Here is a 27731-nt window from a genome sequence, read left to right on the forward strand (position 1 = left end):
CCTGCTTCCAGGAGCAGAACTCTCTTTCATTGGCTCAGAAGGACACGTGCTGCAGGCGGTCCTTTTACGACTTGTGTTATCAAAGAATAAAAAAGCCAGTCGCATAAAGGCATTGAATATCTAAGGGCTCCAACAAGATATAAGTTGGAAGTTAGTACCATTAATTTGAAAAAAGGGTTTCAAGTATATAAACCAGGTGGAAATTTTCCAAATATTTCTAGTCAGTTTAAAACAGAACCATCTAAAACATCAACAGAGTGAAGACGTAAAGATGGTTAAATTGTGTCCGATTTTCAATTTGAACTTAAAATGGTCATTGATGGCCTTGATGATGACGATAACAGGTTAGCTACTTTTTGTATGATGTTTTCAAGCATCATTTAGTATCTGATATCAAAATATAATAAAATTACTGATACTAAGTCTATATACTTACAACAACCGAAATATTGGTAGTAAAAAGTTACTTTATATTATTTCAGAAAACCGTTATGAATTATTGTGATTTATACATTATTAGCTAGAAATTATAAAATATTATTTTGATGTTTCAAAGTATTATTTGATTATTGTGAAAAGTGTTGCTTTTTAAAAACACTAGATCCTATAAAGAAGTGGTAACATAGACGAGACATATTTTGTGTTTTCTTCGATGTTAGATTAGATATACAATAGTTTACGGCCATGTCTGCCACCCAAACATATCTAAGCTATGATTTGTTGTTATACTATTGAATTTAGTACCAATATTTTTGTATGTTTTTATTTATAGAGTCATTATAAAAACGCCCCCTCGCTAGTACAGCGGTAATTCTACGGATTTACAACGCTAAAATCAAGGGTTCGATTCTCCTCGATGGGCACAGCAGATTGCTCGATGTGGCTTTGCTATAAGAAAAACACACACATTATAAAAACAACATCTTGTTTGTGTGTGTGTTTGACTGACAAACAGAGAAATAGACAAATAATGAGGTGCTGACAAATGTTTATAAAAAATGTTATGAGAGTAGTCCATTGTTATATATTCATGCGATTCAGGTCTATATGCGTATACATATAAAGATCCGACTAATTTAATATTTCCCTAAAACAAATAAGTTTTAGGGAATTATCTAGAGGCATCGATTATTTATATTTGTATATAAAATTTTTAATCATTTTTTTAACCTGAAATTAAATCTACCTGATGGTAATTTTGTGTTTTAAAACGCATTTGTCATAATCACTAAGCAGCATTTTTCATCCTCCGAGAACCCCATGTGAAGTATATTTAGATGATAAATATGTTGTTGTTGTTTTTCAGATGTAATCAAACACAGATCTGATGCACGAAGAAAAATTCGCCCATGGGTAAAGTTTAAAACTTTACGTTTGATGAAACATTTCGTTAAACACGTTTGTTGTTCCAGGTCTTATTATTTGATGCTAGTTAATATATCTGATACAAAAGATTTATAGTGAAGGAAAATATTTATAAACGCAAGTAGATAAGCTGATCTTTATTCCTCACATGTTTACATGGTTAAGTGTGTTGAGGCGTGCCGGGCCTACGTGTTTGCATTTCTAACCAAACGTTTCTTTTGACTTTCTGCTTTCAAGTATCAACAGGGTCTTTTTTTTTTTACCAAGATTCAAACTATCCTATAACATCCTTGACATTAGATATTTTACTACTTAGGATGGAAAAAAAGTTTTATTGGCGGCTGAGTATAGCTAATGTCTGGTCTTCTTACTAAACTGGCTAGGTGTCTGCTTACTGGTAAACTAACGCACCGGAGAAGGATGAGCGAAAAACTAAAAATGTAGACGGTGTTGTAATATTACGATTTCTTGTGTGTGATATTTGATCTGGAGAGTAATTACTGCACTTATGAAATATCATACGTCCGTCGGAGTCATTCCAATATTCAGCAAAATGAGTCGTAAACTATTCATTTATCACAGTAGATAAGTTACTTTGGTAACAAAAATTAAACTTTAGTTTTTATTAATTGGTGAATCTTATGCCTAAAGAAATTTTTGTTAATTATTACTTATTAAAATGCATTTAGAGCTTTCTGTTTACAGAAATTAAAAAAAAATAGCTGCTTTAAAACTGAGATATATGTGATTAAACTATAGGAAATTGTTGTGCTCTATCGTCGTGTGTGTTAACGTTTCAATCATATCATAAACATTAATTTCCATTTAACTCCTGCAGTTTGTGCCAGCTGATTATTTGTTTTAAATGTATTCACCACCAGGCGGCTTCATTAGTCTTCAGATATCAAAGACAAAGAAACATTTATTTTCTTAGCAATTAAATACAAAACTAATCTGAGGGTTGTGGGTTCGCATCCCGGTCGCGCCAAACATGCTCGCTCTTTCAGCCGTGGGGGCGTTATAATGTGACGATCAATCCCACTATTCGTTGGTAAAAGAGTAAACCAAAAGTTGGCGGTGGGTGGTGATGACTAGCTGCCTTCCCTCTAGTCTTACACTGCTAAATTAGGGACGGCTAGCACAGATAGCCCTCGAGTAGCTTTGTGCGAAATTCCAAAACAAACAAACAAACAAATACAAAACGGTCTACCTGTGTTCTGCTTAATACGGGTATCGAAACCCATATTCTAAAGTCGTGTATCCACAGACATGCCGTGGTGCAACAGGGCCACTTTTCTTTGTCTCATTTATTCAAGTATAAGATTTTAAGCGTGAAAAGAAAAATACTTAAATATCTTAAGTCGTAACAATAAACAGCAAATTGTCTGTAACGCGCTTTGTAGCACATGGTTATTGTAAGAGTTCACGTGTTCTTTTTAAACTATTAATCAGCTTTACTTTCTAACATTGCAGTTAGCAAAATAGAATCCTTATGTATGTTTTCTAATGCAGGTCAATTTTGTCTGAATTTCTAAAACTCGAAATGCTACGATAAGCAATACATGAATCCCACTGCTTTTAAGTCAAATTTCGTCATAAAAAACTTATATGTTGATCTGCTTCAAGTATTTCAAGTATCTGCATAATATTTTAATTAATCGCCACAACAAAACAAATATTCTTGTCAAATAAAAGTTTTGCAAATTGAAGTTCACTGCTGATGACGCAAGGAATGTCTAATTATGGTATCAATAACAAAACACAGAATGTGGGTTTAAATAATGTTTTATCTATTGCTAATGTTTTCAAAACAGCTTACGTGTATAAATGTTTGGAAGGAACTTAACTCCAAAGTGTAAGTACCACAAGCGCCATTGAACATTACAAGTTTTAATATAAACAAATTCATATTATTTCACACATTATTATAGCCTCTTCTAGACTATACAACTTGTTATCTTGTAAGCTTACTAACTGAACTTAAGCATTATAATTTCATAACTGTGTTCAATAATGAAACTGGGTGGGGTGTGGGGAGCGACGACAATATTGCAATGAATTTGTGTGTGTGTGTTTATATCTGTGTTTCCACGTGCGTCTCTCATTAACTAATAAATTTATGCAAACACATTTTACAAAGAAAATGAAAAATCAGCATGGAACAATCCTCTTTCAGTTTGATCCGGATCCAAATCCAAATTATGGATCAATTTGAAGCATTTTTAATAATGATAAAATAGGGCATTTTCGCAGTTTTGGGTTAATAATTTGTAGATTATGATCGGATTTTTGCCAAATTTCATGGGCATATTAAGACTACACACCACATGCAGTAAATGACCCGGATTATTGGTCATTCTAGATCTGAGGAGGTTTTTTTTTAAGTTTTCGAAGGTGAAATTTGACTTTATCCAATATAAACGCAAACAACATCGAAAAGGAGCTTCGGAGTGAGGATATGCAACAATATATATTACTGTTCTGGTTCGAGAGTATCTTGTACGTTCGAACCAAGTATGTTTTCAATAAAGTGTTCATTTGAACGAAAGTGCTTTGCATCAGTCAATTAAAATAATTGTCACCTGTTCATAACACTGGCGGAAGGTTTGGCTTGTTTGCTTTGGATTTCGCGCAAAGCTATACGAGGGTTATCTGCGCTTTTGCAGTGTAAGACTAGAGGGAAGGCAGCCAGTCATCACCATTCAACGTCAACTCTTGGACGACTCGTTTACCAACGAATAGTGGGATTAACCATCACATTATAACGCTCTCACGGCTGACAGGGCGAGCATATTTGGTGGAGCGAGTATTCGAACCCGCGACACTCAGATTACGAGTCGAGTGCCTTAACCACCTGGTCATGCCGGGGCCCTCTGACGGAAGGAGTAGTATATAATTTGAATATTACTAATTTTTAGATTATCATTTACTGATTTTTAGTCAACTTTCTCTATTGGTCTGATGTTGTGAGTCATAGTATTATAAAACAGTTACCAGCATTCCTCAAATTATAATAGAAAATTCTTTCACTGGACTGACATTGTTATATTTAGTACACTAAGATAAAAGGTGAATGTTTCTCGATAACGTAAGAAGACTACTTCTGTTTAATTACTAGCTGTTAAATATAACCCATATTGGACAAGAAAAACTCTACGGATTTACAAGGCTTTAATCCAGAGTTCGATCCTTTGCGGTAGACACAGATAGCTCATTTGCTTATGAGGTATTCTAGTTCAGTTTGTTTTGTTTTTAAATTTCGCACAAAGCTACACGAGGGCTATCTATGCTAGCCGTCCCTAATTTTGTAGTGTAAGACTAGAGGGAAGGCAGCTAGTCATCACCACCCACCGCCAACTCTTGGTTTACTCTTTTATAAACGAATATTGGGATTGAACGTCACGTTATAACGCCCTCACGGCTAAAAGGGCGAGCATGTTTGGCGCGACGACGATGCGAACCCGCGACCCTCGGATTACGAGTCGCACGCCTTAACGCGCTTGGCCATCCCGGGCCATTCTAGTTTAGAAATCATGGTAAGTAATGACGTGTTTGAACATTCTAATGTTTATATTTTAGTGTTATCGAAAGAAATACGAATAAAAGTTATAACAAGTTACTCAAAACCTTCTTTATTCAGCTGAAAACAGTTTGTTTGTCCCTCCTGAACCCCAGTGACTCAGCGATATGTCTGCAGATTCAAACCGCTCGAAATCGGGTTTCGATACCAGCGGTGGGCAGAGCACAGATAACCCTTTGAATAACTTAGAAACAAACAAATCAACCACGTGGTTGGAAAGTTTGTAGTAAGTTAGAAAACTATCAGCTGGTATTGAAATTCCATACATAAACGGCATTAAGAATGATATGTCAAATATTACATCAAAAGATGCTATCGCTGAAACCGGCTTACTTCATATCATGGTATTTGTCTTAAAATATACTGAACAACAAAATTACAGTTGTAGATGTTACATGTGAACTACAGCTTAAAAACGCCGGACAAATTTTGTATGTTTACAAACACGTATTTCACTTTTAATGATTAAAAAGTAGGTGGAGCTACGAAATAAGTTTATTTATTGTTTTGTTTTTAAAAAAATACCAAATGACTTTTTCAAAACTAGCTTTTGATTGAGCAATAAAACGAATAACCAAACAAAATTAATTAACTAATAACCAGAGTCGATAATGTACCTAGAAACATTTTATGAAGACTGTCAGTTGTGAAGTTAGGTAATATTCACCTACCTACCCTTGTATTCTACCTTCGAGAAGGTTAAAACTCATCGGTATAAAATTACTGGCCCGGCATGGCCAGGCGGTCAAGGCTCTCGACTCGTAATTTGATGATCGCAGGTTCGAATCCCCGTCACACCAAACATGCTCGCCCTTTCAGCTATGTGGACGTTATAATGTGACGGTCAATCCCATTGTTCGTTGGTAAAAGAGTAGCCCAAGAGATGACGGTGGGTGGTGACGACTAATCTTACACTGCTAGATAAGGGACGGCTAGCGCAGATAGCCCTTGTGTAGCTTTGCGCGAAATTCAAAACAAAAATTTAAATTACTTTTCATTCTCCGAGAGTGACGCGTTGTAGTTTAATTTTCGTTTTACGAGAAATGTGTAATTAAATGCTAATGAACTATCATTTTTATTATTTGTGAAACAGCTTAAATTGTTTAGAAGGACCCCGAATCAACTTTACTTTATTACGAATCTCACGGCAGTTCAGCGCTAAATCTGCGAGCTTATGTTAAAATCCCGGTTTCGATACTCATGGTGAGTACAGCACAGGTAAACTTCTATATAGTGACTAATTAATTATTATCTGCAGCTTTAAAAAAAATTAAATGACACAAAGATATGTTTTGTAATTATTTTTATGTAAGAAGTATTTGGCTCAAATTCCGCACAACGTTGCACGAACGAATTAGGTTTACTTTACCTTTCGAGTTTTTAATTTCGCGCCTAGCTACTTGAGGGCTATCTGCGCTAGCCGTCCCTACTTTAGCAGTGTAAAAGTAGAGGAGAGGCAGCTAGTCATCACCACTCACCGCCAACTCTTGGGCTAGCCAACGAATAGTGGGATTGACCGTCACATCATTACTTCCCCCATGGTTGAAAGGGCGGGCATGTTTGGTGCGACGGGGATTCGAACCCGCGATCCTCAGACGATGAGTCGAACGCCTTAACTTTCCTGGCCATGCCGGGCCGAGCATGACTGACTTTGATAGTACTTTTTAAATCGTAACATGAGCCAAACGTTTACTGTCCTAACACATGATGTTCATATAATAGCTTATTTGTTGATTAATAGATAAACAATAGAAATGATTGATCTGTGTTGACTTGTAGTACCATTTTTTCTAAAACTAATTACTTCACGATAATTGTTCGCAATCATAGCAACTTTTACGTTTGCCCCTCTGTAAAGCAATTAATTAATTAGTTTAATATTATTGTAATAGCGAGAATCAAAGTTATGATAGGTATAAACTTTCTTTTTAGTTTGTGTATTTTTTTTTCTATCGAGTACAACGACTTTTTGGTGTTTGCGGGGGAAATTATCCATAAGTTGCTCCTAATTAGCTCAAGTGTTTGAAAGTGTTTTAAATGTACAATTATTACAAATATCAAACACTTTTCTAGTCTCCGTTATGTTGAAGTGAAGTCTACGTTTTTCAGTTTCCACTATGTGGAACTGAATTTCATATTTTGTATACGTATAATCATACAAAGAAGATGAAACCCAACTACAGAAAGAAACGAAAATTTTACACAGATTTTTCTCAAAAAATTTTGTCAAAAAATAATAAAAACGAAAATAACAATAAATAAAATTCGTTGTTGTTTTTTTATTAAAACAACTTTCGTTAAAAGGAACTAGTGATCTAAACTTTGAAACATTTGGCAAAAGTGTTTCTTATACGACTATCAGAAACGTTTACAAATCAACCATGAAATGGGCGAAATATAGTAACACAATAGGTTTGTACGATGTAGCTTCAGTGATAGAACAGAATGAAAAGATGTTAAATCACGTAACTTGGCTTCTTTTAAATTTCGCTTAAAGCTACACGGGTGCTATTTACGAGTGCCGTCCCTACTTTAGCAGTGATAGAATAGAGGGATGACAGTAGTTAACACCACCCATCGCCGACTTTTACCAACGAGTAATGGGATTGAGCGTTGCATTGTAATGTCCCCATGGCAGAAATGGAGACCACGTTTAATGAGAGAACGATCCGAACCCGTGATCGTGAAATTGTGAGTCGAACGCCATGCTAGGCCATTACGTCATTTGAAGAGCGAAACGACAGGTTTATGTTATGTCACGTGAAGGGTATAAGGGAATGAAACGATAGGTTTTATGCTAATATTGCGTCAAGGCCGGAAAAAACGAAATATTTATGTTATACCGTGTGAAAGATGGGATATAAAGAACCATATATTTACGCCATTTTGCCTTACGTAAGGAACTGAACGAAGCGATACGTATTATTTCGCGTCAAGGGCAAACTGGAACGATAGGTTTATGTTATGTTGTGATAACATATATATGCTCCCTCTCAGATAACTAGTGTGAGGACCGGTAACAGAGTCTAAATATAACGCAACTAATATACATTTTGTTTTAGAAACTGATGATAGGCTACGCAAGTGCGTAATAAAATACGCAATTAATTAGATACGTAAAAATAAATTTTCAAGTAATTTCTTAAAGAAAGCTCTCTCACTGCTAATCTATAGCAAACACAATGTCTTTATATCTCACTTTCCGCAAAGTCTAACAAACCGACAGGTTGACGTCGTAATCTGATGGAAGATTTACTGGTCTTGAAAAATACCAATTACCAGCCATGTGATAAGATGTTGTAATTACTGTCAAGCCTGAAGCTGTCTGGCCTTTTCACACTGCTTTTGATAAACGTTAAATATTCAGTTGTGTCACCACATAAAGCTTGCTATTTCATGATAAACTAACTAACTACTACAAGTAGTATTAGCTCTTGTTTTGAACTAGTTACTATTACAAATAACACAAACTGTTATTCTAACGTCGAAGGCAAGGCTAGGCAATGTTATTATCCACTAATATAAAAACCATAAAATGCTATTTTCTCCGAGCGTTAATAACAATACCACAAAAACTACAAACTGTTATTTTGCAAAATACCACAAAATACAAAGATACTATAAAACTTTTATTATCTATTGGACAAATAGATAAAATGCGCATATTATAAGCTGTTATTTTGCACTAGGTTCAATACCACAAAAACTACAAACTGTTATTTTGCATTAGTCAGTACTACAAAAACTACAAACTGTTATTTTGCATTAGTCAGTACTACAAAAACTACAAACTGTTATTTTGCACTAGTCAGAACTACTAAAAACTAATTCAGTAATTTACACCAGAATCACAACGTCAAATGTGAAACTTTACAAAGTGTTGTACTTCATATTGGAACATTTAAAACACAAGACAACATGATGTCACAAGGTTTTGGACTTTGTAGAAACCTATTTGAAGTAAAAATGTATATCAGGACTCCTGATATGGGTATTAACACTTTTACTAATAAAGCAGAACACAACGTTTCGACCTTCTTAGGTTAACCTGAAGATGACCTAAGAAATTCGAAACGTTGTTCTCTGCTTTATTAGCAAAAGTGTTAATACCCATATCAGCCGTTCTAAGATACAATGTTCTGGACAACTGACCACAGTGTAAGTTCAATTCACACACACTCACAAAATCTCCAGGGATCGAGAAAACAGAGCTGGATGAAGCCAAAGTTCTCTTGTTACAAATGTGTTAAACATTCGAGCCAGTGAGATCCGGGTAGAGAAAAATGAAACGTGATAAAGAGGTTCCAGCGGGCTTATTTGCAATAGGGGGTTTCTGTTGTTCATATGACCATATCCATCAAGATGATGCTTTCTTCAATGTTTCGTAATGTCTAGTTACAAGAGCTGTTTAACCGGTTCGTGAATATTATGGTTCATGATTTTTATTACATAAGAGGATGGGAATATTACACTTTCAATTCGTTTACGTTAGAAAGGAGAAATCTACAGCTCTTGCGTGTCCACGTGTCGTCACAGCAATGAGAGAAAAATGTAAAAGTCCCTAATAGTTTTTATCTGATTATAATTCCCTGAGTGCACACGAGCTCTAACGAAACGAATGTTTGACTTATAGAACATGAAACTCATTTGTTGTTTGTTGTTGTTATTTTACACAACAGCTATCTGTGCATAGCCATTTTAAATTGTGAATTGTAATACTGGACAGCTAGCCGGTAGTAATTCTTATCGAATACTGAAATGTCACAGTCACTCTTATAACGCACCAACGGCTCAGAAGTGTAAACCTCGCTTTTGTGAAATGGATCTTGGAATAGTGATTTAGTACAGTCATAGTCTGAGTCATGCCCGATCCAAGAAGGAGAAACTATGAAGTATAACACAATACTTTTATTTTCTAAAATATTATATTACCTGAAAAAATTTTGTTAAAGAATTATGACTGAAGAAACTGACGTCCATACTCTTCTGGTACTGGTGGTCCATTGTGCAGTTTCATGGTAAACAAGAAACAGAGAATGATCTATATATTAGGTTGAGGAATAATTCGTGAGCGTTTTTAAATAATTTCATTCGAGCATTACATGCAAGACTATACAATACTTCAATGCATGAACACATTACACCCAAAACATTTATTATGATACTTTATTTCATGTAATACCTAGGTATATAGTATGCATTGTTTTAAACGAAATTGCAAGAAATTAAATGCGAAAAGCAGATGGTGTCGAAAATGCTCGATTTTGTCCACTTGACATTCCATTTAATGAGCTGAAAATGAAAGCAAAAATTAAAGACGTATGAAAATCAAACACACTATCTATTAGAGCAAAAAATTATCTACCAAATGACATGAAATATTTTGCGAAAGCGTTTCATTTATGAATATATTTTGTTAACTTGAAAAAACGCTCACGATTTATTCCTCAACCCAATACAAAAACGAACTAAAGTCATTTCATATTAAAGTATGTTTAAAAGAATCCCCAATAAAAGAAACTATGTATTAAGATATTAAATCGACCTAATGCAAACTCAGATATTTTCACAAAAACGACCACAGTATTTATCATTAACAAACATTATTTTTTTATTCGTAAAATATCAAAACTATATTGGTTTGAACAGTAGATACTTTGGTTTGAATTTCGCTCAAAGCTACACAAGGGCTATCTGTGTAGATTTTCACACAGATGAAAATCACACCAAGCATGCTCGCCCTTTCAGTTATGGGGGCGTTATAGTGTGACGGTCAATTTCTCTATTCGTTGGTAAAAGAGTAGCCTAAGGGTTGGCGGTGGGTGGTGATGGAGATTCGAACCTGCGACCCTCAGGTTACGAGTCGAGTGCCTTAACCACCTGGCCATGCTGGGCCATGTACTAGTGATTCCCAACTTTACTATTCAGCATTATGATCCTATTATTGCTAAGTATTAGGGTTAACTTTCTTATATGAAGTTCACGAAAACTGGTCTGTAATCCTAGGTTTTCTTTCTCCCTTTTTGTAAAAGGGAGAATAATTCAAACCGTACACTATTTGATTCCCCGGAAGGTCGCCTGTTTTAAGCTTTCGCACCATTATACAGTAGTGTATTGTCTGTCCGTCAGTCAGTACACACTTAAATAACCTCACATAAGGGACGGCTAACAATGTAGTTTGTACTGTATTGATGTCTGTGAAACGTGCGCGTGTCATGAATCACGAGAAACATTATGCACTCTGTAGGCTGCAATGGAACATGATATATGAACTTCAAAAACAGAAAAATAAACACATTTGTTCATCTTATGTTTGATTTAATTTACTCTCGAAACAGAACACTTTCGAGGACTTTGCAGAAACACATCTAGTTTAGAATTATAATAAATAGAAATTGGTATAACAAGTATTCCGCTAGGTGGAGGTGCGTCGCACTTGTCTTTGATGTTAGATTGGGTATTAAAACTGGAAGCCAGAGTGCATGTAAAATCAGTAAGTTTTGGTGACGTTATACCTAAGCTATAGATTAGAAATGTAAAAATGTATCTCGGAACGGCTGGTATGGGTATTAAAACGTTTATTGATAAGTGGAGAACAACGTTTCGACCTTCCTAGGTGATCTTCAGGTTAACAAAGGGAGAGTTTGAGATTAGAAAAGCGGTGCCACCAAACAAACTTCGCACTTTTAGCTGTGGATGCGTTACAAGAGTGACAATAATCCCGTTAATTGGTTAAGCATAGCCGCTTCGGATGGTGGATGATGTCAACTCAGGAACGTAAGGAGAGCTATGCCTATTTTACTGATTTGTTTGTTTGTGATTGATCTAGCCCAATGTGTACTATTGGACAAACAAACACAAAACATCAAGAATTTGTACGTAAATATCTTAAGCAGAGCCTGGCGGGGCCTGGGGGTTTGAATCCGCGACCATCAGATTACGAGTCAAGCACCTTGACCATCAGGCCATGTCACAGCTAACGTGCTCGCCCTTTCAGCCGTGGGGCGTTATAAGTTTTCAGTCAGTTCCACTTTTCGTTGGTAAAACAGTAGCCCAGGAATTGGCAGTGGATGGTATTAACTAGTTGCCTTCCCACTAGTGTTTCATTGCTAAATTAGGGACGAATAGAGCAGATAGTCCTCATGTAGCTTCGTGCGGAAACAAATCAAACCAGACCTTAAATATTGATAATTCAAATTAATTATTATTATTAATTATTTATAATTGCCAGTTTTTCGTTTCTTTCTTTACCTTAAAAAACCTTGAAAATGAGAACCTCTTTCTTAAATTTACTTATTTAATCTTCGTAGGGAAAGGCATTACTTGAGTTTTTATTCTAAATAGTCTACAGAAAAACTCATCACATAGATTAATATTTCTTATTTATACCTAACTCATATAAGAGCATATTAAAGTGCATATAAATCAAATTCAAACATGCTGAGTACCTTTCTTTAGTGCAAAGCAACATGACGAGCTCTCGGTACTCTGTTTACCGTGGGAAATAGAGCCTTAGGTTTTAGAGTTGTATGCTCTTAAACTAATTCCAAACAACGAACTAAATAAAGGAAATAACTTAATAATATTAGTTTCAAAGTTATAAGGTTCTTATTGTTAACAAATTTTTATGCCATAAGTGCATAATAAGAGTGGTAGTCAACATCCACGAGAGTAACTCAACAGTTGACGGCTGGTGTTAATTAACTGTTTTCTCTCTACTCTACTCTTTCAAGTCAGCTGACCATAGTTTGACATGATATCCAACAAATAACCAATGTAACTGTTCCAGTCACAACTCATGTTTTCTATTGCTAGATACCCAATCATTAACAATGATATAGTAACGAACAGAACAGTTTAAATCGGATTCAGCCAGCATTTGAATTGGAATTTAAGGTTTTATTAAATACTAAATAAAACCCGAATAAACTTTCAAATAACTTCACATAACATCAGCATAAAAAATTAGAAATGTTGACTTCGAAAACATTGTTCACTGCTGTCAGTTAACCTAGTATGGTTAAAGTTCATGCGTAGTTATTACATCACATGCCAGTGAACCTAGTCTAGTTAAAGTTCATGCGTATTTATTGTATTACATGCCAATTAACCTAGTATGTTTGAAGTCCACGTAATTATAATGTTAGTAAGTTGTCCAAAAATAAATGTTTTTGGACTGCGAAGTTTGGAAAAGTATAAACCAGTGTAGTGAAACATGCTTTAATCAAAGTAAGCACCATTTGTTTCAGCACACTGTTTATGCCCCTGCTGTAGAAAACAAAGTTTCTATGGTCAATGAACTCCTTGAAAGCTTTTTATGCAGCTGGCTGGTTTTGAAAACATTTATTGTTCAAAAATTCTCAAAGCGCTTGAAAAAATAAAAAAATCTGTAGAAGAAAAATTTAGTGGATGAGGCAGAACTTCGATTCCCGATTCGTTCAATTTTTGGAGCATCATCCTTGACAGGTCTCATAAGGCCGATTTTGTTGATCTTCAGTCAGCTCATGCGGAACCCACTTATTCAACTTTTTTTGTCTTTCCAGCCGCACTTAGGTGGTTGGCAATGCTTGATTTGCTTGTGTCTAGCTTTTCTGCAAGCTCACGTACTGTTGTGTGAGGGTCTGTCTCATCTACTTCCCTTAATGTGTTTTCATCTAAGGATGGCTTCCCTCCACGACCTTCGTGGTCTTCAAAATTTCATCTTCATGTCAAAACCTTTGAAACCAACACTGAACTGTATGTTCAGTAACAGATCCATGATCAAATGCCTGGTTGATGTTCCGTGTAGTTTCGGTAGCTTTTTGTCCAAGTTTGAAGTCGAAGAGGGAAATCAGACAAAAGTACTGCTTGTCCATGCTGCCTTGGGGTTGTGAAACAGCAGACAATTAAGACACCTTGTAAGTGACAAGCGTTGGATTAAACCAACCAACCAATGATAAATTACTCAATATTCAACTTCTAAACGTCGTCGCGAGAATTTCAACATTTATTTTGGAGAACCTAATAGATGTCAGTTAACTTAGTAACTTTTCATGATAGAAAATTAAGATAATGACTGTTTATAAGTTTCATTATTTTACATACGTTAATAGACCTATTACGTCAGATTATGATGTCATTAAACTTGGAAAGAAGTTTTTGAAATGACTCTAGAAAATCTTTAAAGTCTAAGTTGTCTTGAAATATAAAAAAGGAAAATGTGACCGTTAAAGGGGTGAACAACACAGACTGAGCATTTCAATAGATCGTGCACTAAAACTGGCAAAACTTATCACTGTGCGCTAACTTTACAAACTTTCCGGTTAAAAATATCAACCTCAGACACCTTAATATTTAGTTACCAAACTGGCTCCTTCCTTCTGGTTATGTTTGTGTTACGTTGCGAGCATTATCCCTAGTTCAGTTATATTTTACGTGCTACGTAGAGTGAAACTGGAATCCAGTACTACTCACTTCCTGAAATTTATTAATTTTTCCTGAGATTAATTTAGACATTACAAAACATGTTAGTTAATCTCGTATGATTTAAGTACGACATACCTGAAGGAATTCGTATTAGTTGGGATCGAATTCACATTCAAACCTTTCAGTAGATTGGATTCTAATTTATAAAATTGTTGGACAAACTCAAGATGATTTAGTTTTCCAAAACCACGTGTCTCTAACAAAAGGCTTATTGATCAAATTAATAAATAATTATGTTACAAACTGCTTTAAATTCATATTTTCTGTTGTTTTGTCGTATTTTGTTTTGTGTATGAAAGTAATCAGACCAACTGGTGACTTCTTTCCATATATCAGTTCTTGAATGACGTCCATAGCTGTACGCAGGCATCCCATGGGTTATTTATGAAGCTACAATTTGTGTGAAAACTAGAGTATGAATAGCAGCACTAAAAGTCGTAAATGAATTAATATCTTATCAACAATGACGTTTGAATTGGTTCTCTTGTCACGAGGACTTCTGATAGCTACTCTCCCGAGTATTTCAACCGAAGTGAAGAACGCTGTTCCACATATTTAACAAATAGCCTGAATACATAAAGTTGACGAAAATTGAGTTTTACACTGAATTCAGAGCTACAATATATTTTCAATAGTTTTCTAAGCTTCCCAAAGATTTAACTCCATAGAGAACAGATGATTTGTTTGCTATCCCTAATGCTCTAATTCTGTTTTCGTGCATCAACAAACAGTCCACTTACTGAGTTCATGTGACCTGTTTATTTTAAGTAAAATACGAAAAACAATTCTTGGCGTTTGTTTTCCGACTAACACGCAGATAAATCAGATATTTTACAAATCGATGCGTAAATAATGTTCGATCTGATAAACTTACACATCGGTACTTTTCGAGATTTCTTTTTTGCTTTGAACTTAACAAGATTTGAAGCTTGAGAAACTGGTTTGCTGAAAGAATGCCTGCAGCTCACGAGCTGGGAGCCTACGATAGCTGGCTTCTGTTTTATCTGCTTTATTATTTATAAACTTGATATATGGTATTATTTAAATGGAGTTTGAGTATACTAGTTATATTGACGATTTTCAGCTGGTAAAAAGTAAGTTATTCGAGTTATATTGAAGTTATGCAAACAAGATCAACCATAAATCTTTCTCTGCACATTTTGATGTTTATAAATAAGTTGTAGTCTATAATACGATGTTTTCTTTTCGAAGACACTTGAAAGGAATAGAACTAAAAATACATTTTGTTTAAGTATTTAAATTGCTCGCTTATAGGTTTAATTCGTGATGAATGTTTTCAGTGCTTAGTCTTTGCCTTACTTGAAATATTTGCTTGTTCAAGCCCAAGGATTCGCATCACAAGGATCGGACCTCAAACTTTAGTGTTATGAACAGCCAAGCTCATCTTTAAACGAATTTTCGTTATTGTTTTTAATTGTTTGCAGTCGTAATCACTTCTGACGTTTCATTGGAAACGATCAACTAAATCCAGATTTAATCTATGTAGCAGTTTCTCCAAGTAACAATTAGGTTTTTATCTTGTTTTAAGAAGTTCATAGAAGTTTTGATCATTTGACTGGCTTAGGGCACGTTGAATGATTATACAACGACCATCAAAATATTGCATTAGTCTAGAATTACACAGGCCTACACGTTGAAACTTCATATGAACTGTTTTGATTTAATAACGGATTTTCCATAATTCAGCTACACAGAATTCGAAAATAATATTGATTTTTTCTATCGTGTAAGGATATTTCTGATTTATTTGGTTTATCACAATATATATTTTTAGTATTATGTTTATTAACAAAAATACAAACTGAAGAAAACGGAAGAACATTGATGTCAAATAAATATCTGTCCTCATCGATTCTGACTTTTTTTGTGAAGTATAAGTCTTGAAACTACATGTTCTAGTCTTTCCTTTTTTTTGACTACGTCATAACTTTCGGTGAAATATTCTGTACTTAATGAAGAAAAATGGATATAGTTTTCGGATCTACTGTACAGGATTTACGATAGAACGTATAAACATTTCAAGACAACAAAACCATCACTGACCTGTGATATCTAACATTGCTTGATAAATTATTACGAAACCTGCCAAATAAATATTTGAAACTGCGTTGACTTAGCTCTTCAGCGCCTTACTGAGTCCGTATCTAAGTTTATTAAAGAAGTCTTGAGGAGGTACAAATAGTAAGCCTTCCACTAGACTTTTGTCATATAGTTTTGTAATTTCTTTAATTAAGTGATGTGGTCTTTAAGCCACTTTTCTCTTGCCCTCTTTGTCATGACAACCTTAAAGTAAGCGTACAAACAATTACACACCGGAAAACGGATGCAAAAAAGTGTTAATGCTTTTGATTAGAAGTGTCAGGGTACAGACTGAAAACATTAACAACGGTATTTTTGTGAGCTTTAAATATGTTCTGTTAATGCGAACATAAATGGATTAGCTGTCGCAAGTCTTTTCGAAAGATGAATAGAGCTAGGTGTGATACATGGTACAGGACTCATTGCAACATAATTCATAACTGAGATCCCACTGTCACAAAAAGAGTGCTCCCGGGGCGCTTTGGAGATGTGGGTGGGCAACAGGAACAACAATCGCAATCCACTGTTTTGCCAGATAGGAGTAGCCAAGAGTTGAGGTCAGTTACGTTTCATTAATTTAAATTATGCATGGTTTTTAAGTGACAAAACTGATAGAGAATTTTGTTTTACTGTGTTTGATATATTACAAATATATATATCATCAGAATAAAAAATAAGCATTTTACTCATCTTAGCCACAACGCATATTCTTGTATTTAAGACAGCTAATGTTAAAAACATACTAATTAGTTTGTAAATAAAAACGGTGTATACAGGTTTAAATCTACATATTAAAACACATATAACTCTAGATATGTGGGTGAAAAATCTACACATTAAAACAAGTACAACCCTATTTGGGTAAAAATCTACACATTAAAACACGTATAACCCTAGATATTTGAGTAAAAAATCTACACATTAAAACAAGTACAACCCTAGATATTTGGGTGAATATCGTGAAGGTCAAAATATTCAACTTCCTTTTGTTATACTTTGGTTACAAATCTACGTTCTATGTGATTCAAGTCTTACGTAGCATTCTCTCCACAATTTACAGTTTTTCTTGCAGTTTGTCCATCCTTTATTTCTTTATCGTGATATTGTTTTGGAATTTCGCACAAAGCTACTCGAGAGCTATCTGTGTTAGCCGTCCCTAATTTAGCAGTGTAAGACTAGAGGAAAGTCAGCTAGTCATCACCACCCACCGCCAACTCTTGGGCTACTCTTTTACCAACGAATAGTGGGATTGACCGTAACATTATAACACCCCCACGGCTGAAAGAGCGAGCATGTTTGGCGCGACTCGGATGCAAACCCGCGACCCTCAGATTACGAGTCGCACGCCTTAACCCACCTGGCCATGCCGGGGCCTTTATCGTGACAAACACAAAGAATTGAACACAAAGGTTTATAAGACGATTTCAAAAACACTCATGACACAAAATTAAGAGAAGAGGAACATGAGAACGTTATAACAATATGGGGTCAACAAGTTGTCTTACCGTTAGGCTCAAGTTCAGTTCAAAATGACGTAATATTAGCTATCCTATCTTAATATTATACCAGTCCACAAAATGTTACATTCTTCCGTTTATGTTTAGAGAACTCGACTAAATGAGCCAAACAATGAGAAAGCTACGTTGGTATTGCTTAAAACATTTGTTACCAAAATACTCTCTTAGTGACTAAATGGTATGTCTGTGAAAGTACAACGCTAGAAATCGGGGCTCGATACCTGAGGTGAGCAGAGCACAGATAACCCACCGTGTATCTATGTGCATAATTTCAAGCGGTTTATTTGGGCCCGGCAAGGCCAGGTGGTTAGGGCATTTGATTGGTACTCTGAATGTTGCGGGTTCGAATCCCTGTCACACTAAACATGCTCGCCCTTTCAGCCGTGGTGGTTTTATAATGTTAAGGTCAATCCTATTATTCTTTGATAAAACAGTAGTCCAAGAGTTAGCTGATGATGACCAACTACCTTCCTTCTAGTCTTACACTGCTAAATTAGGGACTGCTAGCGCAGATAGCCCTCGAGTAGCATTGCGCAAAGTTCTAAATAAACCAAACCAAATTACAGAAGAGCTCTCTCCTGTTTTTGCTTGAAAGATTCAACCTTACAGATCAATGAACAAAAAGGTTGTACCCCAGTTTTGGTTCACGACAGTCCACCAAACGAGGTCAAGAAAGTATGGTGTTGTTATCATGTGCTAGATATTCGAAAAGCACGTGTTTATTTTTTAAATTAAATATATACTTCTTTGTACAAGTTCCACAAACTTCATCACTTGAAATCTGTGTTCCAAATGTGAAAGGGCTGAAGCACAGGGTATACAGATGTATTAATAGAACGAATTACTAATACTACCCTCCGTACCGTAATTCATTGTTGTGGACACTCTCTTTAAGTGGTCAACATTACGTATTCAGAATAATGATATCAAAGTTCAACACCTGTTTTCTGATTAGATCGTAACATACCTCCTCGGAATAGCACAATTTTCACAAGAAAGATTTGATTATATCTCATTAGGGGATTCTCACCTCATTATTATTTGTACGTTTTGTATCCATTATCCCCATCCTCTGCTGTAATAATGATAGTACCTCTCTTGAACACTTCTTAATAAATAATAATAATTAATAATTAACATAAAATTCAATTAAAATTTTCAGGACTAAATGTTCTTGTTTTATTTACTTCCATTAACCGGATTTACAACGCTAAAATCAGGGGTTTGATTCCCCTCGGTGAGCTCAAGCAGATAGCCCGATGTGGCTTTGCTATAAGAAAAAAAAAAACACCCACGCTTCCCTTATCATATTATTTGATTTTTCCGTAATTTCTTCTAAGTTTTCCCAATCACCTTTTCTTCCTCTTTTCAACAGTTACCAGTAAAGGTCGTTTGGCCTAAGTGTTAACCGTTATATTTCTTCCAATTCACTAATTCGAACCTTTTTTCTTTTGACTCTAACATTATTTTCTTCTTGTTTTGTTTCCGATTTGTCACTCGAATCGTTTAATTTTCTACAAGTTTCTTTTGATTTTAAAACATAGCAAAAGCTTACATTTTCCTCCATATAATTTGATAGTTTTTAGTTGTTATTTGATACAAGAAAAGATAAAGTAAAACGTGTGCTTTATCACCTACTTTCCTTCGACTGTAAACGAACACTTAATAGTAATGAGCTCTCCAAAATTATGTTATTATCCTGATTGTTGAACCCTCACGGGAAATAAGTCACTTTTTTGTTTTCTAAGACGAGGGGTAAATGTTTCCAATCAAGTTGCGCTGTTGTTGGTAGCGGTATATCTATTTTCGACACGAGATCTGTTAGGAATATATGACGGAAATCAAAACTACAGATCAGATTAGCCTTTGTGTGAGATGTTCTATTACGAATATTATTGTCACATTATTAACTTCTTATCTAACCCATATAAAAGCTAACGTGTATCATGCCACGCCACGCTTGATTCCTCAAAACAAGATTCATGAAAACCAAAGTGCATAGAGACAATTACATGACAGTTATTATGACAGCAAAAAATATGGATTTAATTTCGAACTTAAATCGTTTGTTTTGAATTATGCTATTTTCTGTTAATATCACGATAGTTTTAGTAAAAAAAAAAACTTTAATCAATGGAGACTATGAATTGAGATTGGTTTGAATTTCGCGCAAAGCTACACGAGGGCTATCTGTGCTAGCCGTCCCTAATTTAACAGTGTAAGACTAAAGGGAAGGCAGCTAGTCATCATCACCCCCCCTCCCCGCCAACTCTTAGGCTACTCTTTCACCAATGAACAGTGGTATTGACCGTCACATTAAAACCCCCCACGGCTGAAAGAGCGAACATGTTTGTTGTGAAGGGGATTCGAACCCGCGACTCTCGGATTACTACAAGTCGAGTACCTTAACTACCTGGCCATGCGGGCCCATGAATTTACCAATCGATAAATATATTTCCAGTTTTGTTGTCTATACATTTTATTTTATATTAATGAAAACAATATTAGATTATACTTTTGTTGCTAAGCGATGCGACACAAAAGCCATTGCTGGAATGCAGTGTCACCAAAATGCGCTTTTATACATCAGAAGTTGTTAAGTTAACCGATTTTTATCAATAATCATCCTATGAATACGCCACGAATTCATTTCATGAATGATCTTAATTTGATTGGCTCACAAAAAAAATCGACGTTTGACTGCCTCGACACACGTTTCTGTTTCTTTATTGGTCAAGCTTGATTTCACAAAATTTATTTATTTAAGTTAGGTATGAAACGGGAGGTGAGTGGTATAACGCTACGAAGTGGGGCTTATAGAGCTTGCCTATCAATTTTGACGGGCTATATGCTAGTTTTATTAGAAACGACAACTTGCTCTCCATGAAATAATCCAGAAAAAATAAAATATTAAGCAAAAAAAAAATCTCCGAAGTATTTGTTATTCATTTAAAGTATTGTATCATTATGTTGTCGGTTCAGTGAACTGTGAACATCCAATTCGATGTTAACGTGTCTTTTCAATAAGCTAGATCCAACCAGCACGTAATTAATAGTTATAAATATATTAAACTTGTCTTATTATAGTACACAAATAATGAAACGTTTGCGTTCAGTCATTCCATCTTTTGGAAAAAGGGAAGATATTACCAATAACAAAAGAATAGTAAATTTAGTTAGGGTTAGTTTTGTAATTACCAATTGGAAAAAAAAAAAAAAACTGTTTTCTTCCTTCTTCTCTCTTCTTAGGGTTTAGGTATAAAAACCCGGGAGGGTCACGTTCTTTGACTTATTTCTCCCTTCTGTACGTTGATGCTCAACTTCTGATGAACGTATTTAGAAATGCTACTTGGGAGACAGAGTAAACCTCACTTACTCTGGCCACATTCAGGACAATGTCCATGTATTGTTTACAGATACATTCGTGTAGATATATTTCTTCTCACAATCAGTTTCTTACCTTTTCAAAAGTTATAGACTTAAATTAAGAACATTTACATAAACAACCTACAATGGTTTTAATTAAGTTTGTAACTACTGTCTGGTTTTGTCTAGTAATTATATGGCTTGTTTTTGTTTCTTATATATAATATATTCACTGGGGATATATTAGGACTATCTTCATAATGTATGCAGTATCCGTCCAGTTCACATAATAAGTCATTTTTATTCAGTTTTTCTAGAAATAATTTAGTATAGCATGTAGGAGTCTATCTGTTACTATTTCTGTGTTTGAATATTTGTGCATAAAGAAATGGGTGTGTTATGTGTTATTCATATAGTAAAGCCACATCGGGCTATCTGCTCAGCCCACCGAGGGGAATCGAACCCCTGATTTTAGCGTTGTAAATCCGGAGACATACCGCTGTACTAACGGGGGGCAAAGAAATGGGAGGAAACTGTTCTAGGGACTTAAAATGCCTTTTGTTGTGTTTGTTTTTTTAATTTCGCGCAAAGCTGCACGAGGGCTACCTGCACTAGCCGTCCTTAATGTAAGACTAGATGGAAGGCAGCTAGTCATCGCCGCCCACCGCCAACTCTTGGGCTACTCTTTACCATCGACAAAATGGAAATGATCGTACATTGTGATGCACTCACAAATGAAAGGACAAGCATGTTTGGTGACGGGATTCAAACCCGCGACCCTAGTCATTTGGCTATGTCCGGTCTTACAGAATAAAAACATTCTTTTTAATTGTTGTTCATGTGTGCATTTGTTTCATAGACATTTAACTGAGAAAACAAAAGCGATCTTCCAAACCTATTTACATGCCCTTGCTTATTTCCATGTCCAGACATGTGCGTATTTTATTATAAGCCACATCAAGCTAGCTATCTGCTGTGCCCAAAGACATAACGCTGTTTAAATGGAAGGGGGGCATGCAGACATTTTACGAACAAAAGAAAAGTATATATTGTAAATCTCAAATATCGTCATTTCTTCTGGAAGGCTTCTCGGTGGCTCATCAGTAAGTCTGAGGGCTTATAATTTAACGTTCAGTTAAAGCATACAAAGTCTATTTTGTAGCGTTGTTATTATCACCAAACAATATTTCTTGAAATAATATTTATTTTAACTTGATGAATCACTCAGAAACGTTACAAAATTCTTCCTTCAGTAGTTGTTTTTTGTTTTCTGCCCTGTTTGATCACCAACTCCATTAAATGTTTGGCAGGATATTCGACAGATTTATTGCTGCTAATTGGAGACTACTACACTCTTTTCAAAACTTTCACATCCGTATTTTAATACCTCATAAACTGTTTAAGGTAAATGATGTAGAGTACTGACAAACATTCGTTTTACCTCCCGTTAATTTAAGTTCTTATTTTTGTCAGTCCAATCCTTTACTTTTATATTATTATCCCCTCACCCTGGTAGACCAGCAATGGGTTGACACACTTACGAGCTAAAATACAGGGCTCTATTCTCTGTAGTGGATAGAGCACAGAGAATACACCGTGTTGTTTTACGCTAAAAGGACTAAACCGAGTCCACATATCTACAATTTAAGCAATTTTAGCGTCCTCGTGGACTTATTGCACTAGAGTCAGGGGCTAGATTACCAACACATCCATTATATAACTTTGCTCTAAAACAAACCCCCAAACTAACCTATTGTTCTTGTCAATGAATGTTCTCGAACCTTGGTCGTTAATTATCCGTTCCTATCGTGTAAAGTGACAGATTAGTTAAGGTCGACCAACTGTGATAGGCAAGTTTCATAGTATGTTTAATATATAATTTTTGCCTTTCTATTACATTTTTTGGGGTTATATTTTAAGTACAGTATAAAAATGTTTGCTATATAGTACAATCCAATTATTTATTTTATTTATTTCCCACGTGGTTCAGCGGTAAGTTGGGCTTATAACGCTGAAAACTTGGTTTCGATACAGCACAGATAACTCATTCTGTGGCTTTGGGCTTGATTAAAAAGAAACAAAAGATGATTTAATTTATTATACTGTATTTTCAAAAACCTTAATTTCTTCCTCTACTAGCCGACTCTACAGCTAAAACGTAACGTGTAATAGTTAATTGTTTAAAATATTGGAGCAACCGACTTGTGTTTATTTGTTTCGTAAGTTATTTGTGCTGCATTGTTTCTTTGTTGTCAATTTCATCTTCGGCATCAGTTACAATGTTTAATATATCCATTCTGTTATTACTTTATTATTACAGAAAGTTGCTAGCCTATGAAGTATACTTAGGATAAACCTAAGTCTCTTAAGCGGATTGAACATCATGTGATGCTGTTGGGTTTATGGCCAAATTTGTCGCTAACAACTAAGGTATCCTAATCTTTATGACTGAGAACTCAGGAACTAGACATTTAATTTAGCTATAGTAATTGCCTGAATCACTTTTAGTTTTAGTTTGAGTAGATAGGAAATAAACGTAAGTAATTAGAAAATCAGATATTCAATTAAGTTTCCTCGTCCTATACAAGGAAGCATAAGAACTATCAGTATATACAAAAACAATTAATGTAAGTCTGGCTTCATTCATCGATTACTCACCTCTGCAAATATGGTTAATGAATACACTTGAAAACAGGTTATCGTCAAGATAAGAATGAAACTGGTTTCTATAGATAGCTTTTTTTTAAATAGTGGGGAAGTGTCTCCATGGTCTGTGAACATAATCAACACAATCAGAGTGTAAGACAAACAACACACGATTCCACGCGTTCCTGATCATTCGGTCTTATAAAGACAAAAAATCTTGCTATTTGTTCTAGATACTTTTGAGTTTCGGTGAACTAAACGTTTTGATTGTGTGTGGACTTAGAGTATCAATCTATGGTCAAAATAGTATTTAAGCTGTACACACATGGTATTTTAAATAATACTTAATTTTACATCAGATTTAAACAGATGATAAATATTTTCTCGCGCTGTGTTATTTCTCCAGCTTGTCTTCTTCGGCCACTTATATCTGTTTACAACTACAACTACTCTGCCACATCTACAAAAGTGTTGGGAGAAATTATAAAAAAGTTCTATTCCTCACAACACTTTAAAGCCTCTCAGCCAATTAGAACACTACAAATTCATTGAAATGTCTTGACGTCAGTATTACTGAGCGTGGTTCTCTGTCTTCAGTGTGAACCCGTGGAGTGCATGTAATACTGATATATTTAAAAGGAAAGATTTATCTTGAAATTAGAAAGATAAACTTGTTTTAATACCCAGTTTACTTGCCAATGAGACTGCAGTTGAAGCATTGGATAGGTTAGAAGAAAAAAAAAAGTACTTCGCTAAAGAACTCGGTCTTTTAATCTGAAAACAACAACACACAGACAAAAAAATCACAAAACAACTTATTAACTCACCTCTCAATAGGGTCCGACCATAAAGTGTTAAAGTCCAGGTAAGTAATTCACTTACCCACTTTACAGCGGCATTTGAGCTTCGGTGAGTCTCTCTCGGCCACCTCTATCGACAACAGAATTTGCGATATTCTAAAAAATACTGCAAATTCGATCATTCTTGTGAACAAGTTAGATTCTAGATATTACAACTGGGTCAAATCTCTATTCAGTATTTTTATCTAAAGAGATTATTGAAAGCTTTGTTTGGGAAGTTAACCATCAGAAATGTGTTCCTGGCCCACGCATTGTGTGTTGGTAGGGTCTTGACAACATTTATGAAAGAATGAGCAATTTTTCAGGTACGTGAGATTACTTTTTTTTTTTTTTTAATTTCGCACACTATTTACTAATGATCGACATATTATTACAGTTGCGTACCCATCCGGCGACGACGAAACCCAGCTGGTCCTGGAGTCAGTCGGTCAGCTCTTTCGGCAGCTTTTCCCGATGATTCCGACCAAAACTCAATACGTTTGGAAGATCACGCATCAAGATTTCCCTTTGAAAAACACCAACACTTACTATGACGAGCTGGATAATGACGATCCAGTTCTCTCCAATGACGTTCAACCTTGGAGTCTTGAGTCAGAATTTCGAAAGCGTGGTCCGGATTGTATGAAAAAGTGCATCGCTCAAGGAATACTTCACCCTGTCCAGTGTCACTCATTGTGTTAGTGGGAGTGGCCTAAATGTTGTTTCACTCACTTCAAGTGAAAAAGTAAATTAATCCATTTGAAGGTTTCATGAGACGAACATGTAGTATTTATGTAGTATTTCTAATAATGTAGGTAGAGGTTATTGTTACAGTGAAAGATGTAGGTAGAGGCTATTATTATAGTGAAAGATGTAGGTAGAGGCTATTATTATAGTGAAAGATGTAAGTAGAGGTTATTATTATAGTGAAAGATGTAAGTAGAAGTTATTATTATAGTGAAAGATGTAGGTAAAGTTTATCAGTCTCTGATTTTCTGATGGAGAATGTAGGTAGGTAGGTTCAGATAATATGGCTCAAATACATCTTCAGGGTTTTATCTACGTGTCTTAGGAAGAGTAACACTTTATTTCTTTTCGCCTCAGAAAATTCATCGCTGCTAATCTCTAAGTTTGTATTATTTTTGTTTGAGAACAAGAGATATAGAAAATTGGAAATAATAACGTTGTAATTAAAACTTTAAGCAGGCGTTATTCTTCATTGAATTAATGAAATAATGATATAAAGTTTAATCACTAGGGTTGTATAATTATGCTTTAAGGATAGAAGTTAGGGTTACGCTTTGTCCTTTGATATCGTTTTCCAGTTAGTGTATTTTTAGTTTAAGAAACGTCATCTATCATAATTAACTTCAGAGAAAGAGGGTCATAATTAACCACACGCGATTTGTTGAGATGTCTAATGACGTTGACAGTTGCCACCTTAACATCTATATATAGTTCAGCTGTTAACCTGTATTCGAAAGCCATTATAGTTATTTGAATCGAAAACCCTAATTCCTCGTAAAATTAAGGTGATCTTAAAACATTTTGTTTTTCCAAAAATTCTTGTAATAAAACTGTTTTACTAAAGTATAATACAATTAAAATTATTGTTCTACTGAACGAAACGTGTAGAAATGTATGTTCATGAATACTTTATTTTAAATGATAAATAGGAATCATGAAATGTTTGAAGCAAAGAAACAATAATTAGAAAATAACTCAAAGAGCTTAAGAAAAGAAACAGATGAAGGTATCATGATGGGTCAATGAATGAGTAAACGATTTAAAATTGGAGGTTTAAAAGTGATAAAATATTCCTTGATTATCACGTTAGTGTATTATGTATTCACCACACTGTAGCCCGTACAGCGTTTTTTTATTACAGTAAGAACTGTAAGGTGAAACATTCACCAACATCTCACGGCAAACTCAACCAGGTCAGACAGGTTTTAATATTAGCTACTATGTTTCAAGTCACTATTTACAACGTTATAAAATTAGCAAATAATGCTACTAGACCCAACTGAGCGTCTGTTTTTAATAAAGTAGGAAAAAGGATTTTAAATAAGTACATGTGCCAAAGAGTGAGTTTATTTAAAACCTGAATAATTAAAAAATACATTTTCAATAATTTTTATTTATTTTTTACTTTTTCAGAGTATCTTCTCCTTCCCAGTACCATTGGAGAAAATTTTCCGGAATTTCACGTTCTGTTTACATTAAGTATGTTGTATGAGAAATAAAATGATTGCGCATTCCAAACACACTTTCATAGCATGGATCAGTATATATATAAACTAAAATATGGAAATGGGTGTCAGAATGATGTATTTTACAGCTAACTAGAACAGATGTACTTACGTTTCTGAAGTAATGAACTCTGCTATTTTTCTAATGTATTTGGATTATTTCTGTTCGGCAAAATTGACCTAAGCCTAATAGTTGTATTGCCCATATAAATAGTTGTATTGCCCATATAGAATAATAGTATATGCATGTGGAGAAAATCTAAACATGTCGTATATTTATTTATTTCATTTAAACAAGTATCTTACTGTATGTACTTTAAAGAATAAATTTGGAAAACCCATGGCATTGTAAATTCATTCGCATTTGGTGTTGGTTTGATTAAACTGAGCTCTCTTGCTCTCGTTGAAATGTTTTATTTTTAGGCAGGCATGGAAATACACACACATACATACGATGGGTGTCCGAAAAGTCCGTGGTCCAACCTCGAAAACACATCGGTTCAACTATGTTTATTTTTCAGCACGGTCTCCTGAGTCTATACACTTGTGCTAAGGTATTCTAAGGCCTTTATACTTTTTCCGAAAAAAACTGTCCCTCTCG

At 35.0% G+C, this 27731-nt stretch overlaps 1 protein-coding gene across 1 annotated transcript; it reads left to right on the top strand.

Annotated features, from left to right (window-relative positions):
* Nucleotides 1–27477, top strand: LOC143231464 (uncharacterized). Its single transcript, XM_076465999.1, has 3 exons — nt 1–344; nt 25276–25623; nt 27039–27477. The coding sequence occupies exons 1-2, from the start codon at nt 272–274 to the stop codon at nt 25578–25580; spliced, it is 378 nt and encodes a 125-aa protein (XP_076322114.1). The 5' UTR covers nt 1–271; the 3' UTR covers nt 25581–25623; nt 27039–27477.
* The last annotated feature ends 254 nt before the right edge of the window (nt 27478–27731 follow it).

This window comes from Tachypleus tridentatus, chromosome 11, assembly GCF_004210375.1.
Source record: "Tachypleus tridentatus isolate NWPU-2018 chromosome 11, ASM421037v1, whole genome shotgun sequence".
In the NCBI taxonomy this organism is placed as follows: Eukaryota; Metazoa; Arthropoda; class Merostomata; order Xiphosura; family Limulidae; genus Tachypleus; species Tachypleus tridentatus.